Below are 18263 nucleotides of genomic sequence, written 5' to 3' on the forward strand. Positions count from 1 at the left end.
CTTTTCATAAAGTTCGGGTTGCATTTTAAACAAGTCCCAGTTTTTCTTCAAAGGGACAAAGGGTACTCGTCGTGCTGAATGTGGTTATAAAATTAACAGTGAAGTTATTATTTAATTGTTCACTATTTAATACCATACTCTTCTCATGTCCACAATGGTCATTTTCCACAAGATTTGCAACATTATCCATAATGGGTAATTTAGTGTTAGCTCTCAAAAGTGGCAAGTACACATTATTACGTCTTTTGTCCATTACCTCCTGTACTATTGGGTCAAGAAAGGATTCGGGATAACCCCTATGGAGGAACATTTTCCTTATATCAGCACATTCTTTGAGGAAGTCCTCGTCCAAACTGACCATTCTAGAAGCTCTTACCAGCTGCCCTTTTACGACTGATTTCTTCTGATGGTAAGGATGGCAGCTGGTATAATGAAGGAAGGTGTTGGAATATGTAGGTTTTCTAAAAATATTGGCTATAAACGCATTTAAATTGTAATTTATACTTAAGCAAATGTCCAAGTAAGCAATGGTGTCACAGTGGAATGTGTAAGTAAATTGAAGGAAATCAGTAGTGTTGTTAAAATATTCAGTGACTTGATGACTGTCAGTCTCACTACCTTTAAATAGAATAAAAATGTCATCCAAAAACCTTGTATAAAACAGAAAGTATCAGAGAACCTATTACCTTTAAAAACATACTCTGATTCCCAATAGGCCATTACCAAATTTGCTACACTTCTTCCGCAAGGCGAACCCATAGCAACCCCTATTTTTTGCAAAAAGAATTCATTGAGGTACAAGAAATAATTGTTTGTTAGGACCAAGTCCATAAGGACTGATACTAGGTCAATTTCCCTAGTGGGTGCATTATGTTTCCTAAGCATAAGACCTACCCATTCTAACGCTACCTCATGGGGTATGCTGGTATACAGGTCCTTTACATCAATTGTGAGGAAGTTATAATTCTTGTCGTAACTCAAGGTGTCAATGTTCTTCAAAAAAGTCCAAGAGTCTTTACAAATTTGGGACTCCTTGGCCAAGTATTTTTGCAGGATGGCATCTAGAAGAGTGTGATGTAAAAGGACAGAGACAATGAATGTTACTGTCTCCCAGTATGACATACCCTTCAGTGTCATATAGGGCTTTCAGGCATGAAAAAGTGAACATAAAAATGAAACTATGAATAATAAGAGACAAACAGTGATTAATTTCTCTGCTGCAGGACATCCTAGGTTAACAATCTTGGTGTTATTTTTGTTAACAAGTTCTCACACTTTCTAGTAATGCTTATTATTAAACAGATGAACAAGTAAGACCTCTAGGATAAAGGTTAGTTAACTGCAACTGCCAAGAACAAATAAAATAAAAAGAAAACAAACCAACACAACAGAGTAAAATATACAATAATTAATCGGTATCCCCCAGATCCTCTTACTTCATGCAAGCTTCTCAAAAATTGATCTACCTTGGGAAAAGGGGCATCTGCTCTGCAGTGACATCATCTGCAGACAGTACTTTTTATACTGAGCTATCACTCACACGGCATATACATTCATTTCACAACCATAGCTCCTTACAGTGTCCAAATCTTTTTTGGGTCTGACTTCTTTAACTAAGTGACTTCCCATCTAATAATTAGCATTAAAACAAATAAAATAAAAAGAAACCAAACCAACACAGCAGAGTAAAATATACAATATTTAATCGGTAAGCACTTTCGCGGAGAACACCTACTTCATCAGATGGTCTGATGAAGCAAGTGTTCTCTGTGAAATGCTTACCCATTAAATATTTAATATTTTACTCTGCCATGTTGGTTTGGTTTCCTTTTATTTTATTTGTTTTAATGCTAATTATTAGATGGGAAGTCACTTAGTTAAAGAAGTCAGACCCAAAAAGCTATGGTTGTGAAATGAATGTATATGCCATGTGAGTGACAGTTAACTCAGTATAAAAAGTACTGTCTGCAGATGATGTCACTGCAGAGCAGATGCCACTTTTTCCAAGGTAGATCAATTTTTGAGAAGCTTGCATGAAGTAAGAGGATCTGGGTGAACAGCCCACAGAATGAAAAGTTAGGCAAACTTTCTGTACATGCAGTATTCAACATTCTCCAAATTAATTTCCATGAATTTGGATGCATTTTGAGTGCTAAAAGTCTATAAAACTTGTGTGGGTATATTGTGCATACACACACACGTGCACGTGCGCACACACACAAACATTTTGACTGGTGCTTTATCTTGAAGTTGGAAAATTCCACAAGTTAATATTAGGAAAATGATAAGCCTTCATCCAGATGAAAATATTTTACTACACAGAATTTTTATACATTTCAGTTATTTAAATGTTGATTAGAAGCTGGAGTATATGACGAAAGCTGATTAGAATGATAAAAATGTTTTTTTTTTTTTTTTTTTTTTACTTTTTCCTGTTGCAAGACATCATTGCATGTTGAGGAACCTAATATTAATATTCAAATATTCATTCCTGCTGATTATATTATTATATATCTTAAGAATAAAGAAATATACAGACGCTGTTTTAGTTTGCTATAGTTTTGTTTGTTTTTCTTCATCTAGAGAATTAATCTCATTAACATCAGCATCAGTATCATTAACGTTCATCATTCCAAGCACCATATCTGTCTCATCACTTTTTTCTGACTTGTTGAATTCTTTCTTTGCTACAATGTACATTGGTATGTACAACAGGAAACCAAAAGCTCTCAGTGCAGACATCAGTCCAAGAAAAATGAACCTTAAAACAGAAAAAAAAGTTTAGCTTAGACTTTATTGATTTTACATTATGGATGCAGCAATTAAATCTTATTTATCTGTCTGACAGAAATGTGCAATGTCTATAGGTTACAGTCATGTTAAACTAAAATATTAGCTGTAATCCAAATGGCAAGCTGTTTAGAGTTGTTCTTCCATGACAACTGCTTTATAAATCCCTGCAATTCAGTACTGAAATAAAAGCTATTTCATTTCATTTCATTCTGCATCTGCAAAAGTGTTTTCTTACATTGATCCTCAGCTATTACTGGATCTTCCAGCTGATGTATTTCTTAACATTTTTAACACATTTCTTTTCAAAGAGAGGTGTGTGTGTGTGTGTGTGTGTGTGTGTGTGTGTGTGTGTGTGTGTGTGTGTGTGTGTGTGCATACATATATATATATATATATATATATATATATATATATATATATATATATGTATGCACACACACACACACATGGGTGCACTGAAGTTTTGGTTAACATCTGTTTAACCAATAGGTGTGGAAGATCACACTGTTGTCAGGGTAGGGAAATATGCCCTTTCCCTGAGATTGTGTGATCTTGTAGGTAGTATATATAATTAGAAGGAGTGGAGCTTGCCTCTTTCCTAGCTCGAACCCTCAGATCCCAATGCAAGTAATGCAAAAGTCTATTTTCAGGCTATAGGTCTTTCTTGTTGGTCTTACTCTTATTTCTAAAAGTCAAGAACTACCAAGCTAAAGGCGTAGCTTCTAGATCCCACTCAGTGCAAAAAATGAAGTATGCTAATGGTTTTACTCTAGCTTTACACTTCTGTCTTAGGCCTCAATCTCAGCTTCAAAATAATCTAATACAGTCTTCCATTGATGCTTCTCAGTGTATCCCTAGGTCTTTCAGCACATCTCACTGCCCTCCCATTGAAGTTAGCCTTTCATGGTGCACTGTTTTATACCAAGCTAAAGTCTCTATAATTGACTGTGGAAACCACTGAAAGACTATTCCCAGGCTCCATACTGTCACACATTTTAAGAAATACAGACATTAACAGGCATAGTTTTCATCAGGATAAAAAAATATGATTTACAAAACATTTTGCAATTTTTATGTATTTTATGTTACAACTATTCCACTACCAGCATTAAACCAGAAGAGTTTAGGCTCCTCACAATGGGTAGTTGGACTGTGACAATCCATCTGACAACTCATCAATAGCTGTACTATGTATGCTTTTCACAGGACACAGGCTTCTCCCTTAAGTCACTCCTCTGTTGTTTTCCATGTAGCCTTCTATAATTTTTATAGGTTCTGGTGTCCTGTAAGATCAAGTTCTCACTTTCCATTCTGTAGAAATCTTCCACTGAATTGAAAAACTGCTGCAGGGTAACTCTGCAAACAGTTTTGTCCCCTAACTGAAACTCCCTTTTTGCTGGTATCTTTGCCATGGGTGTTACCCATTTCATCTCATTCAGTGAGTCAGCCATGCCATTCTTACACGGTTTTCCCTTTTTCAAATGAGATTTTCTTTGTATTCCAAGTGCCTCTCGAAACATCTGCAGGTACATAAGCACTAGTTTACTTTTGTGTTATCAACAGACACAGATGGAATGTTGTGCGCACACGCTGTATTTTAGCTTGCATACTATTTTTATTTTCTGAACATTTACTTGTATGCAGAAATCCTGGGTAACCGTTACTTACCTTATTACCTGTTCTTCCTAAAATACTTAGCCTATAGGCATCTGCCTTACTCACATCACTGTTGTCACGTTTTGCTACACCTCTCACTCATCAGAAAGAGAAAGAAAAATAGACCAATTTCTCATATTTTTTTTTAAAACTACTTTACATTACACTCGCAGAACTGTTATTTTGGATTTTACTAGCAAACTTTATCACCAGTTTTAAATTTAACATAATTTTACATTTAACATATGTATCATAACAGTTATCTACTGAATCCATGTTAAATGAACTTCTGGCAGATGGCGATATAATCTTAGATTTGTATAATATAGTACTGCCCGAGAGCTACAAATTTAAGTGTCTTCTTTGGATACAAAAAAGTTCATAACTGTAATCTTGTATGAGAAATTTCTTATAAGAGGTGGACAGTAACTTTTTTTTCAAACTTTGAAGATGAGAATGCTTATAGGAATGTGGCTGTTAGTCACTGATAGCCATTTGCAATGGTGCATCAAAGATGTACTAAGAGGATGAATCTAGCAGGTTTTCTTTTCAGCATTCTGTACTTGATGGATATTTTGTGCTGACTGCCAGTACGAGGAAAGATAGGCCATATTCCAATTTAGGTATTACTATATTTTTAGCAATTACTAATCTGGCTATTACTCTTTATTATTATTATTTATTATTATTCTTTCATTTACTCTATATTTCTTATGTCCTAGACCTGCTCTGAAACCTCACACTTTACCCGTTACTTTAACTGTCTACACCCTACTGTTTTCTTATAGACTTATCTCTGCTCTTTCCCACTTTTGACTTACCTTATTTAGCAGATTAGTAATTTTGTAACAAAGCTTTAATCAACTGAGAATCTTATTAGTGATATTGCCTGTATATGCTGTAAAGGATAGTGAAGGATTAATAATGAGACCTAGGTATCTTTGTTTGGTGATGTTAGGAGGAGTATTCCATTTGTTGCCTGTTATCTAGACAGGAGGAATATTAAGTGATTTCTTGGCTGAGGAGAAAACAATGGCATTTGTTTTCTTTTGGTTAAGTAGTAGTTTGTTAGAAGAAGATCAGCAACATAGGTGAGAAGTTATCCTGTAACTTGTTTTACAGGTCAGTGTGGTTTGCACTCTGTACAAGAAGGAAATCATCAGCGTACATAACTAAGTCAAGATTTGGAAGTTTCGGGGGAAGGTCAATGACAGAGAGGGGAAACAAAGTAGGCCAAGTACACATCCTGAAGTGTATCAGAAGTGGAGTGCTTGTTATTGCAGTAAACCTGCAAGGATCTGTCTCTTGGATAACTCTGGTACCAATGAATTGTCTTAACATCAACATTCATTCTTTGAAGCTTACTGTCAAGCAGTCAGTCTCAGAGCTTCAAAGGCACTCGTCATATCTGCCATGTCCACACAGAGTGATTCTGTAATTCTTCCATCATTCAGGTTGCAGCATTAGTGGCCATTACTAGGGCAGTAAAGGTACTGGAACATTTACAAAAGCCATGCTGTGCATCCCATTATAGGCGTTAGCTACTGATGTGGTTTAGAAGTTGTATGTACAGTGGTTTCTCAAATATTGTTGTAATTGGACACGGGTTAAAAATAAGACTATATACTTTTCAACCCATTATGTAAAGTGACCTTGGGGAGGGGGATTATGACTGAGTATCTGAATGCCGGAGGAACAGTAGCTGATATGAGGGAAAAGTTGAACTTGAGTATGGGGTTAACTATTTGTTTTGCAGTTAGTTTTAAGAAAATTGGATGCAGTTTTCTGTATTTGACACCTTATTTAATAAATTTAATAAAGAGGGATGTTGTTTTGATAGATATGGAAAATTGCTGTATAAGAAGCTAGTGAGTAGAAATGAGTGGAAGGGGGATCTCCCTTCTCCAAAGAGGAGGGATGGTTTCAAGGAAAGCTATTTGTTATGTCCTTTAAAGTGGACTGTAGAAAATGTCCATAGCCTTTTGCAAAAGATGAGCTATTTGTGGTAGGCAGCTAACTTTTACTTAATATGTGTTAGTGAGTACACGTTAGCTGTTTTATTTCTTTCCAGAACAAACTGTGTTTTGTCCAGTTTGCTGCAAGTCTTTTCCAAAGGAACATTGCTATTTTCAAAAGGTCCAGTATATAGTCACATAGTTATGGCAATATATGGCATATATCATGACAAAATGGAAAAGCTTTACATCAGAAAACACTTTATAGACAATTTTGTTTTTTTAGTTGGAGGGGTCAGAAAAACAGTGTAAAAACATTTTGTAGATGATAAAAGAGAGCCTATGTGTGTTATGCTTTTACTGTAACATGCAGTCATACAGAAGCTGTCACTTGGGTGTAGTCATGTACATCTTTCATACAAAAAGGTTTTCAGTTCAGAAATACATAGAAAATCGGAATTCAAAAACTTTTATTTTTCATGTGGACAGCTGTCATCCCTCTCTGTCTCTCTCTATATATATATATATATATATGTGTGTGTGTGCGTGTGTGTGTATAGATATAAAGCATAATAGCTTAAAAGTGAGGTAATTAGGCTGATATTTTAGAGCATTAGTGAAATGATACAGCTTGTTGTTATGATAGAGTTTTGGACAGATGTACAAAAGGGCAGGCAGCAGTTGCAAAATTAGATATAAAGGTCCTATATTATCTATTTAGGCTTACAACAACCACTACCTACCTTCAAGTGCTATTCCACTATTGCTTCAGGGGTTCAAAAGTACGCTCCTTGCCTGGACAGCCAGCAGCCTTTACCCCCCTTCTATCTACCCTGTTACCAAAATACCTCCACCACCTCATAGTAATCCCTCTTACTAACTTTCCACCCTTCCCTAGTCTGATACCAGCTAGCTCCCATACAGAACTGTCTGCAATACTAGCTCTGTTCAGTAGGTGGCACCCCTATCCCTTCCTCTATTCTCCTGCTTATCCATCTGTTATTCTTCTTTCATTTACTCTATATTTCTTATGTCCTAGATCTGCTCTGAAACCTCACACTTTACCCTTCACTTTAACTGTCTACACCCTCCTGTTTTCTTACAGACTTATCTCTGCTCTTTCCCACTTTTGACTTACCTTACTCACCTCAGTAACCAGCATCACTTATTGTTTCTCCTCTAGCTGCTCCGTTACTTGTCTCTGACTGTAGAACTTAGGCCCTTCTATTCTCTCCTCTACTATTAATCTCTTCCTATCCCTAGGTTTTTATTTGTCTCATTTCATTTCCATTCAGTCTTCTCCAGCCTCCTATACCTTATTCATCACCTTCAACACAACCAATAGCCTTCTAAGGTACATTGTCTCCTCCCCCTCCTGACTGTAGCTGTTGTAAACCTTCTGCCCTTTATCCTATGGAAACCCTTAAATACCCATAGTTCTGTGTGGCGCCATCTTTAATCACCTAGAATTGCCTCTGGCTGCTGTCTGATCCTGTCCCAGCTTCTTTTCCCTTTAGTAAGTAGTGTTCGGTTGACTGTATTTGCCTTGCCTTATGCTGAATTGTTTAAATGTAAACTAGGTGCTTAAATAACACTGCTATTAATGTTACTGTGTGCCTAAAAGCCATATCCCACTCTGGTGATCCCTACATTACTTGCTGCTTGTTTGTTTCACAATACTAAGTAACAGCTATTTAGTATCTCGCCACCCACATGGAGCTTCTAACACAATTGCTGAGGTTCAGGCTGTTGAGTTATGCCTGCAACGGCTGCTTAAACAGCTGTAGCTTGAACTATTTTGAATATTAATTTAATGTTTTATTGCTTGTTCTGCTGAAATGGAAGCCAGATCATTTGCCATAGGCTTGAACGGCTGCTTAAACGACTACTGTTGTGTTGCTAGGGTACTTGTTTTACAGCCTGTAATCAGTTATTTTGTACATTGGGAACCAGTTTATTTGGCAGCTGAAATGGCTGCTGTTTGTCTACCTAGGGTACTAGATTCTACTAACTTTTAGCTGTAATGGCTATATTAAAGTTGGGGCTAACTTATTCGACAGCTTAAAACGGCTGCTGTTGGTCTTGCTAAGGTACTGTTTTTAGCCTGAAACAGCTATTTTGAAGGTTGGGAGCTATTATTATTCGGCAGCTTAAATGGCTGCAGTATGTGTAACTACGATACTGGTTTTTAGCCTGTAACAGCTATTTTGAAAGTCAGGAGCCAGTTTAGTTCTCTAAAGAAGACTGTTATGGCCATTTACCATCACGCTGCCCAAGTGGAAGCTACTATGTGCGTGCTCAGGCTCACTTGCTGATCAAACTGCTGTTTGTGCTGTGGCTGCTGTGAATGTTGGGAACTAGTTTTATTTTTATTTCTTAAAAGCCTTTAACGGCCATTTAGCATCACGCCAGCCTCAAGGAAGCTTCTGTGTGTGGGCTGAAGCTATCTTGTTGTTCCTGATGCTGTTTGCATTGTTTTTAGGAACTTGGGTCTAACCTGTAATGCCCATTTAGACAGTTGGGAGCTAGTCTTTCTTTTAACCCCTGTAATGTCTAATAAACAGTACCCCACCCATGTGGAGCTACTATATTTGAGCTGAAGCTCACTTGTTTTTTTTTTTTTTTTTTTTTTAGGCTATAACGGCTATTTGGAAATATGCCACCCACGTGGTGTTACTCTGTGCGAGCTGGGCATATTTGCTTCTCTTGCTGTTTTCAACTTGAAAAACAGAGAGCTGAGTCAGTTAGATATGTTTAACTTGCTACCAGTTCTATATACCCTGCGTTGTTCATAGGTTCATAGACAGGTACTAGGCTATCTGCCCGAAGGCATTTATAAGGCTAGCCGGAATGTGTTGGCTTTCACGCCCCCTTAGATTAGTTCCCTGTGCCTCTGTCCAGCAGAGCCATTGAAGTGATCCCTGGGGTAAACTTTCTGTTTCCCATCCACTCATCAAGGTTTCTCTTGAAGAGGGTTAGTGAAGAGCTCTGCCTAATGTAGATTGGAATCTTGTTCCAGGGCATGGGAAGTCTCTGGGACAGGAATATATCCCTCCAGCACATCCTATTTATTGTTGTGGTGAGGTTTAGATCCCTGGAGTGTGTGGCTCGAGGGGATATGGTTTTCTTTAGGTGGAACATGTCCATCAATTCTGGGTTGGACATGGCCTTGGATGTCAGGCAGAGATCACCTCTGAGTAGGTGGTATGCAACCGAGTACAGCTGGAGTTTCTTCAGTTGAGCTGCATAGGGCATCTGCTTGAGGCCAGTGATCCTCTTGGTGAGGTACTACTGTGGTCTTTCCATTTGTTGCAGGTGTCTTGTAAGGTGCATCCCAAATGGGGCATTGTACTCTCTGATGGGTCTGATGAGTGATGCGTAGAGGGGCCCAATGACCTCTTTCAATCTGGATGCAAACCCTTTTGTGATTAGGTGGGCCACATAGAAGGATATTCTAACCACGAAGGCAATGTGATTATCAAAGGAGAGGTTACTATCTACTTGGGTCTCCATATCCCTTATTATGTCTTCCGTATTTAGGGGGCTACCACCTATGTGGTAGTTTGTGGGTACTTTGTTTTTTCCAAAGGGGATGACTGTGCACTTTTTGTCATTTAGCTTGAGGCCATAGTTTTGACATCAGGTATCTGTCTCAGCGAGACGCTTTTGGAGGATGTCTGTGTTAGCTGTAGAGTCAATTATAGCCCCTAGTTTGCAGTCGTCTGCAAACTTGGTCAGCCATAGTCCTCCTGTGCCTGCCTGTACCTCTGAGAAGTATATGCTGAACAGGAGGAGTCCTAGGACTGAGCCCTGGGGAACGCCACTTGTAACCAGTTTAGAGTCAGACCTACCTCCCACAACTGGTATCATGTGGGTTCTGTCCATAAGCCAGTTGGCAACCTATCTCATGATGTAGGGGTTTAAGTTCAGGCTGGTGAGCTTGTCTATAATACCTGAGTGAAGAATGGTATCAAAGGCCTTTGCGAGGTCTTGGTAAGCTGTGTGGGCCACCATTCCCTCTATAGCCTTGGTAACTGTCTCAAAGAAGTCCACCAGGTTTAGGAGGCATGATCTGTCCTTAACAAAGCTGAACTGGGTAGGGTGCAGTGTTTGGAGGTTTCCAATGTCTCTGTTAACGAGATCCATGATGATGTGCTCTATAGCTTTGCAGGCCAAGCTAGTCAGGCTTATAGGGCGATAGTTCCCGGGGTCCGTTGAACCTTTTTGGAGCAGAATAACCATTGCTGTGCACCTTTCTGTGGGCACATAGCCTGTGGAGAGGCTGAGTTTAAACAGTGTGTTTAGGTGAGGGGTTAGTTCATCTTTGAGATAATGTAGGACGCAGCCTAGGACACCGTCCAGGCCCATTGATGCTGTGTTTTTGGCTTTGAAGCGGGCTATTTTAACCTGAGTGTCTGTGATTTCAGGGGCACTACATTCTGCTGGTATAGTTATGGGCCCTTTTGGGGTGAAAGGGGGGTGAAGTTTGCACTGAACCTGTCTGCCAGGATGTTGGCTATATCGGTCGGTTCAGTGTATTTTGTGTCATTCTGCACTAACTCCGAGCAGATCTGAGAATTGCCACTTAGATTCTTGACATAGCTAAAGAATGCCTTGTGGTTATCTTTGGAGTCCATGGCAATTTTTCTTTCGAAGCTAGCCTTGGATGATTTTTTGAGGGAACGTAGTTTCTTGCTGATACTGATCAGGGATGTCTTCCCTTCTTGGGATTTTACTCTTTTCTGTACTAGTTTCCTCCTTCTATAGCTTGTTTATGGCAGGGGTCCACCAGACTGGTTTCCTTTTCTTGGAGGAGTGAGTCTTGGTTTTGTTTGGGATAGCATGATCCATGCATTCTTGTAGATGCCCATAGAGTCCATTAGTAAAGGATTTTGCAGCTTGGACAGCATTATCCTTTAGCACGGGGGCTTTGAAACTTCCCACCTTGGTCTTAAGTAATGTGAAGTTTGCTTTTGAAAAGTTTTTTACAGTAGTTTCTTTGACCGGAGGTGGTGGTGGAATGTGGATATCCCGAGTGATTCTTTTCTGGTCAGATCTAACCAGCGAGGGGTTGACCTCCTGTGTGGAACACCGGTTGCCCATGTTGGTGATGACCAGGTCCAATATGTTGTCACCTCTGGTGGAGGTGTTGACTAGTTGATCCAGTGTGTTTGAGTTTATAAATTCTAGGAAATGTTGGGCAAGGGAGTATGTACTTGAGTAGTTCTCCCAGTTAATGTTTGGGTAATTGAAATCACCCAATATCAGGGTGTTTGGTAGGACCTTTATGTTTCCCAGTGTTTCAGGGAATGCAGAGTGGGGGTCCCGGGACATGGTGGGTGATCTGTAGCAAGCTGTAATTTGAATAGCAGTTTTTCCCATTGTTAGTTGCACGTGGATGATCTCTGAAGCATAGTGCTGTGTCACTAACCTGGAGGTGTGGATATCCTTGATGAATATGGATACTCCCCTGCCTTTTGGATTTCAGTCTGTGTTTTGTGGCTGAAATGTATGGTATGAGTTGTAGCCTGGTAGTGCTGGGGTGCTCTCTGGAACCTTAAACTAGATTTCTGTTACTGCACATATGTCGATTTTCTCCATACTGAGGAGTGTCTCAAGTGCATGCATTTTGAGGTTTAGACTTCTGGCATTGAGTAGCATTACCCTCAGTTTTTTTTTTACTTGTGCTATTTATAGTGGTGGGTTTGTCTTTTGAGCCTTGCCTAAAAAAGGCACTATGGGGGTGGCAAGAGCCTTGGCCAGTATTCAAAACCCTAAGGGTGACAGGTGCAAGCCATCTCTAGCAAAGCAGCGTGGCTTGTTGAGCATGTCATCCCAGGCTGACAGACACTGGATCTCCTTTGAATGACACCAGAAGCTTAGCCAATTGCTGAAATTGATATATTTTTCTCTATACCGTGGTATCATTCTTGGTGAGGGCAGGATGCTACTCAGGGTCAGGGTCATACCGGCCTGGGCTACATGATCAGAGAGCTCCTCTATGTCACTTTTCATGTAGTCCAGGGAGGTACGGCTCAGGTCATTCACACCAACATGGACAATGACAGAGTCATATTTGTACTTGTTCTGGAGTGACCTGAGTGCTTGTGTTATGTGGCGGTTCCTGGCACCCGACAGGCAGCTAACAGTAACCTTCTCCTTGTTCAGCCTAGTGAGTGGGACGTCAGTGTGCCTGACTATATAGTCACCTATTACTAGTGTGTTGGGTATGTTATTTTGCCTTAAGGGCTGTGATTGTGTGGCACACTGGTTTTGTGAAGTATGTGTTTCATGGTTTGTGTTGGGGGGTGGAGGTTGCTTGGATGTCTGATTTTGAGGTCTCTGTTGCTTTTGCAGATTTTTATTTAGAGCCTCTGAGTATGTTTTCATGTATTTATGTGTGTTTTTTGCTGGTGCTGGTTTCATAGGTCTATATGAGACTGGTGGTGTGATGTAAGTAATTCCCTTCTCCTCTTGACTGTCTGGTCCAGTCTTGGATTGAGAGAGCTTAGCCTCCAGTTTGGCTGTATAATTGCATCTCTCGCATGTATTAGTGTTTGGTGAGAGGAGGAGAGGGTTGTCTGTGTACATGAGGCAATTGTAACATTGCCTCAAAATGCCCAGATTCACCAGTTGGACCAGAGAGTACAGCTGAAACTGCCCTTTGAACATGCCTAGATAGGTATAGTGAACTGTTTTACTGATTGGCTGATGTAAGGTTGAATAGAGAGCCTTGTCCTTCTCTACAAGTATAGGGGGTCTAGTGCTAAGCTTTATTAGTGCTTGCTATGAGTTATGAGCATGTGCCGGGATGAGAAGTGAAAGGTTTGAGTGCTTAAGTTGAAAGTTTGTCTAGTTCCAAGGGAAAAATTGAACAGTAGACTTTGTGGAGCCGGGAATAGTTAAACCCTAGCTAACTGGTGCTGTCCGGCGCGCAAAACCGCACAAATGCGGGTTTTATAGCAGGGAAATGAAAGAGATAGAAATTAGCCCAAAATGGCCAATAAATTACTAATTTCTGGGCTGAAACCACTCCTCCAGGGACAGATAGGCTGCTCAAAGCTCCCTCTCTCACAGTGAACAGAGAAACTTCCTTCTATCCAAGTAAGGTATGGTCAAACACAGAAACTTGTAACACAGCCCTGAATTCAGCACTAACCTGAAAACTGGACTATACTAGCTTAGAAAGGCAGGAAAACAAGTATACTTTTTGTTTCTTTTTTCAGAAAATAAAGCAGATACAATTAAAAAACACTTTAAAGGCACATAAATGGCTATCACACTTGAGTGTGTAGCCTACAACAGTTAAACATGTAATTTAAATACAAAAACAACTTTGTTAAAGTGCAGGCAGTAAAATAAGTACAATATGTAGCTGAAACAAGCTTTTTAAATCACAGAAACTCTAGAAAATCTGCATTTTAGGCAGAATTAGCTGTGCATTAATTGTGCATCTATAACAGCTATATCTACTTTCTGTTACCCTCAGAGAGCAAATCTACACACTCCCTGTCCTGTAGAGCCTTATTTTAAGCCGATCCTAATAGCCCTCACATTATCTGCAACAGAGATAATTATCTCTGCATGATACTATAACAGATAAGGGTCTTATGTATCAGTTATTTGTAGAATGCTATGGTAACTAGTAGCATCCAATGTGTGCTCTGTTGCTTATCACTAAACATAATCACTTTTACCTTTATGACTGATAAATAAGCCTAATGTGTGAATGTTAATTGTGGAATGTTAAGCCTACGTTACTGGAAGTATTAATGGGTAAAGTGCCTGTGTAGCTGTCCATGTTAATTACTGCATATTTTTACAAAATTGTTTAATGGTGTGCTTTATATTGTATTATAGAAGGCGCTAAATCCTTTTGACCAATGCTTAATGTAGATTCTGAACCTGCCTTCTAGCATACATGTGATATTGGCAGGTTGTACCAATAATAAGCGACTGCTCAAATGCTGTTTTTATTTCTTGTCTTAATGTAATGGACAGCCAGCAGCCTTTACCCCCCCCTATCTACCCTGTTACCAAAATACCTCCATCACCTCATAAAAACCCCTCTTACTAACTTTTCACCTTTCTCTAGTCTGATACCAGCTAGTGCCCATACAGAACTGCCTGCAATACTCTGTCCAGTAGGTGGCACCCCTATCCCTTCCTCTATTCTCCTGCTCATCCATCTGTTATTCTTCTTTCATTTACTCTATATTTCTTATGTCCTAGACCTGCTCTGAAACCTCACACTTTTCCCTTTACTTTAACTGTCTACACCCTCCTGTTTTCTTAGAGACTCCTTCTTATCTCTGCTCTTTCCCACTTTTGACTTATCATACTTACCTCGGTAACAAGCATCACTGATTGTTTCTCCTCTAGCTGCTCCATTACCTGTCTCTACCCACTCCGTTCGCCCTTTGGGCTCACTCTGCTCCCTACCCTACCCCAAATTTCCACCCACCCCCAGGGATCCTACTCTTATACTACTTAACCACACCCCTTCCCCCATTCCCACCAGTCACTACAAACATTAACATTTCCCATCAACCTCCTTATCCCTCCTTTCACCTACCACTCCTTAACTCTCCCACCACACCCTCCACCTCTCCCTACCTACACCTTTTTTTACTTCCTTACCTATAACAAAAACCTTTTACCTAACCCATCCAAATGTACAAACTACACACCACAGCCCACTTACTGCTGTTATTCATGCTCATACTACTACCTCCTTTAACTTTAGCATACCTGTTTACCTCCTATGAACACCCATTAAATCCACAATTTCAATACCCCAATAAGCTAACCACCTCTCCTTCTCTACCTATTCACACTAACCATGTTAATATAACATCTACACCCAGCTATCTACTGCCTAAATATCATAGAATAGCCCACATTTGATACAACACTCTCAGCTCCAGGAGATCTCCAAACCTATACTGTAAATCCCCAGATCCTAGATTTCAAATACAACTCCTCTCCTTAAAAGATGGAGATATTCACCCAAACCCAGGCCCAACAACTACTACTACCACTCAACCCCAATCCCTCTACTGTTCATTCCCTTACCAAACCACTTAACTCACTCTTAGTAGCCCACCTCAATGTACGTAGTATTAATAACAAAGTTACACAGCTCCATTCTCTCTCTTAGAAGTTTACTCCTTTGACATTCTATGTTTAACAGAAACCTGGTTAAAACCTGTTCCTAAAGACAATGAAGTCATCCCACCAGGCTATAACATCTTGCGACTTGACCATGTAGCTAAAAAGGGTGGTGGGATTGCTATCTTATTTAAATCAAGCCTTCAAATTACTACCTATGATTATAAACCACATCTAACACTGAAATTCTTATTATCAAACTTCAAATCAACACTTACAAATCCATTTATATTATCTGTATCTATCTACCTCCTGGCAATAACAGTGCCACCATAGAATATATCCTTTGCTGGTTGTCTCAAAACTTACCCCAAGAAGCCATAATCCTAGGGGATTTCAACACTGATTGGAAATGTTGCAGTGGTAATCACCCTACCACCCATATTAACCTATTCGGTTTCTCTCAAACCATTACCTCCCCTACCAGGATAAACAAGCCTAATAAGAAAGTACCTTAGATTGGATTATCATAAATAATCTTCCCCAGACATATGAAGCTGGAACCCTACCTGATGATGTGAGTGACCACTCACTCACCTACATCATCAGGCATAAGACCAATTTACCCATTCCAACCATTTGTAGTTTAATAAGAACCAAAAAAAAAACTTTAACCCTGATCTCTTCCAAAATGAACTAAAAGCATGTAACTGGTCTCCCTTAAAATACCCCCCATTGGAAGATGCTGTTAAATATTTTAACTCTAACTTCCTAGCTATACTTGACCACCATACTCCAACCCACTCTATCAGAATCAGAACTAAATCCACCCCATGGCTTTCAAAAGAAACCAAGCAAAAAAATCCATCTTAGAAATAAATACTGGAATAAATGGCAAATGACTAAAAATTCAGTAGAGCAACAAAATTTCAGACAGCTGAGAAATGACACTAAAAAAATCTATACTCTCTGACAAAAGAAACTAATACCTACAATTCCAGCAAACTTACTATAATAAACCTCAAAAGTTCTGGGTTTATTAACCAACTATTACACCTAGGTCAATCTATCACTCCAAACTCACAAGGCACAGATCAGGAAAATCCCAAGCATACTGCCAATGCCTTTAATACCTTTTTCACTGAAGCCATTCAAATACTTGCCAGTCAGTTATCACCTCAAGACTTTCCTATATCTAACTCGAACTCTACCTGACCCCCCTCCATTTCTCTTCCAACCAGTCCCAACAACATATATTCTCACCCTTATCCAAAAACTGAAACCATCCTCTCCTTCAGCCGACCAACTACCTGCTGAATATCTACAAAAGGCAGCCAAATCCATTGCCTATCCCATTTCCATCCTGATCAATAGAACCATCAGTGGAGGACACATCCCAAGTATCTGGAAAGTCTCCCATATTATCCCCCTACATAAAGGTGGAAGCTCTACTGAATTCTACAACTACCATCCCATAGCCGTGCTTTCTCCTTTGGCAAAGATCATGAAGAAATGTATCCACAAGCAAATGCTAGACCACCTAATCCAAAATAATTTACTATCCAGCTGTCAACATGGTTTCAGACCTCCCCACAGCACTACTACTGCCCTCCTTTACTGACTGTATCAACTAAAACCGCAACCACAATATGCTTTCCCCTGCATTGTTTATTGATCTGTCCAAAGCATTCAATATGTTAAATCACCAGATACTATTAAATATCCTTACATCCCTGTCACTAGATGAACTTGCTGTAAAATGGTTTAAGTCCTACTTAGAAAACAGACAGGCTGTTCTTTGGCATAATATTCTATCTACCCACCTGCCTGTTAAACTTGGTGTCCCTCAGGGGTACATCTTAGGACCCTTACTTTTTTCTATATTTATCAATGACCTTCACATAGCAATCCTGCAAGCTACATGCATCCAATACATAGACGACTCCACTCTTATATGCTCATCCTCAACCACATCTGAACTTCACTCCCTTACCCAGTGTTTAATACAGTTGAACAATTGTTTACACAGCGTTGTCTCCTCCTGAACCCCCAAAAAACTAAACTCCTCCTTTTTACTCCTACACGTAGGTCCTCCCCAATAGATTTCACTGTAACATCCAACAACGGTACTCTCGTATCACCAGAACCTACAACCAAACTACTAGGCATCACCATAGACGACAACCTCAACTTCAACACCCATATCAATAATACTCTAAAAACTGTTAACAGAAAACTTGTCTATGTCTACAGGATCAAACCCTTCCTTTCTTCTTCAGCTAGAATAACTATAGGTCACACTCATCTAATCTCTCCTCTATGCCTCACCCATATATACAAATCTATCTAAAAACAACCTCAATAAAATGGAACATTCCTATAATAACATAGCCAGATTTGCTACAGGAAACCCTTTCAGAACCAACCACTGTTATAATCTAAAGCAGCTTGGATGGCTTGAACTGCAAAATCAGCTTAAATTCCACCAACTGACCATTGCCCATAAGACCCTTTACCAACCTACCAATACTCCTATACTATCTACCCTCATCATCCCCTATACCAATCTGAAGACCATACGATCATCACATAAACTTCTTTTAGATATTTCACAATCCAACAACAGAGTTGCAGACTCTCTCTTCTGTAATACTGTTGGAAAATCCTGGAACCTACTTCCCAATAAACTTTCCCTCTATATCACTTTTCAAAAGTAAACTAAAACTCTTCCTCAGAACACACTGGTTG

At 39.5% G+C, this 18263-nt stretch overlaps 1 protein-coding gene across 2 annotated transcripts in view; it reads right to left on the minus strand.

The window, feature by feature from the left end:
• Nucleotides 1-2295: 2295 nt before the first annotated feature.
• LOC122815513 (solute carrier organic anion transporter family member 1C1-like) overlaps nt 2296-18263 on the minus strand; it is a 4185790-nt gene continuing 4169822 nt past the window's right edge. For both annotated transcript variants that reach the window (XM_044088066.1, XM_044088065.1), the window contains one exon: nt 2296-2761. In XM_044088066.1, coding sequence (XP_043944001.1) covers nt 2554-2761 — 208 coding nt within the window. In that variant the 3' untranslated portion in view covers nt 2296-2553. The remainder of the gene's footprint in view (nt 2762-18263) is intronic.

Source organism: Protopterus annectens, chromosome 11.part0, assembly GCF_019279795.1.
Source record: "Protopterus annectens isolate FY-2018-M chromosome 11.part0, PAN1.0, whole genome shotgun sequence".
Lineage (NCBI taxonomy): Eukaryota > Metazoa > Chordata > Ceratodontiformes > Protopteridae > Protopterus > Protopterus annectens.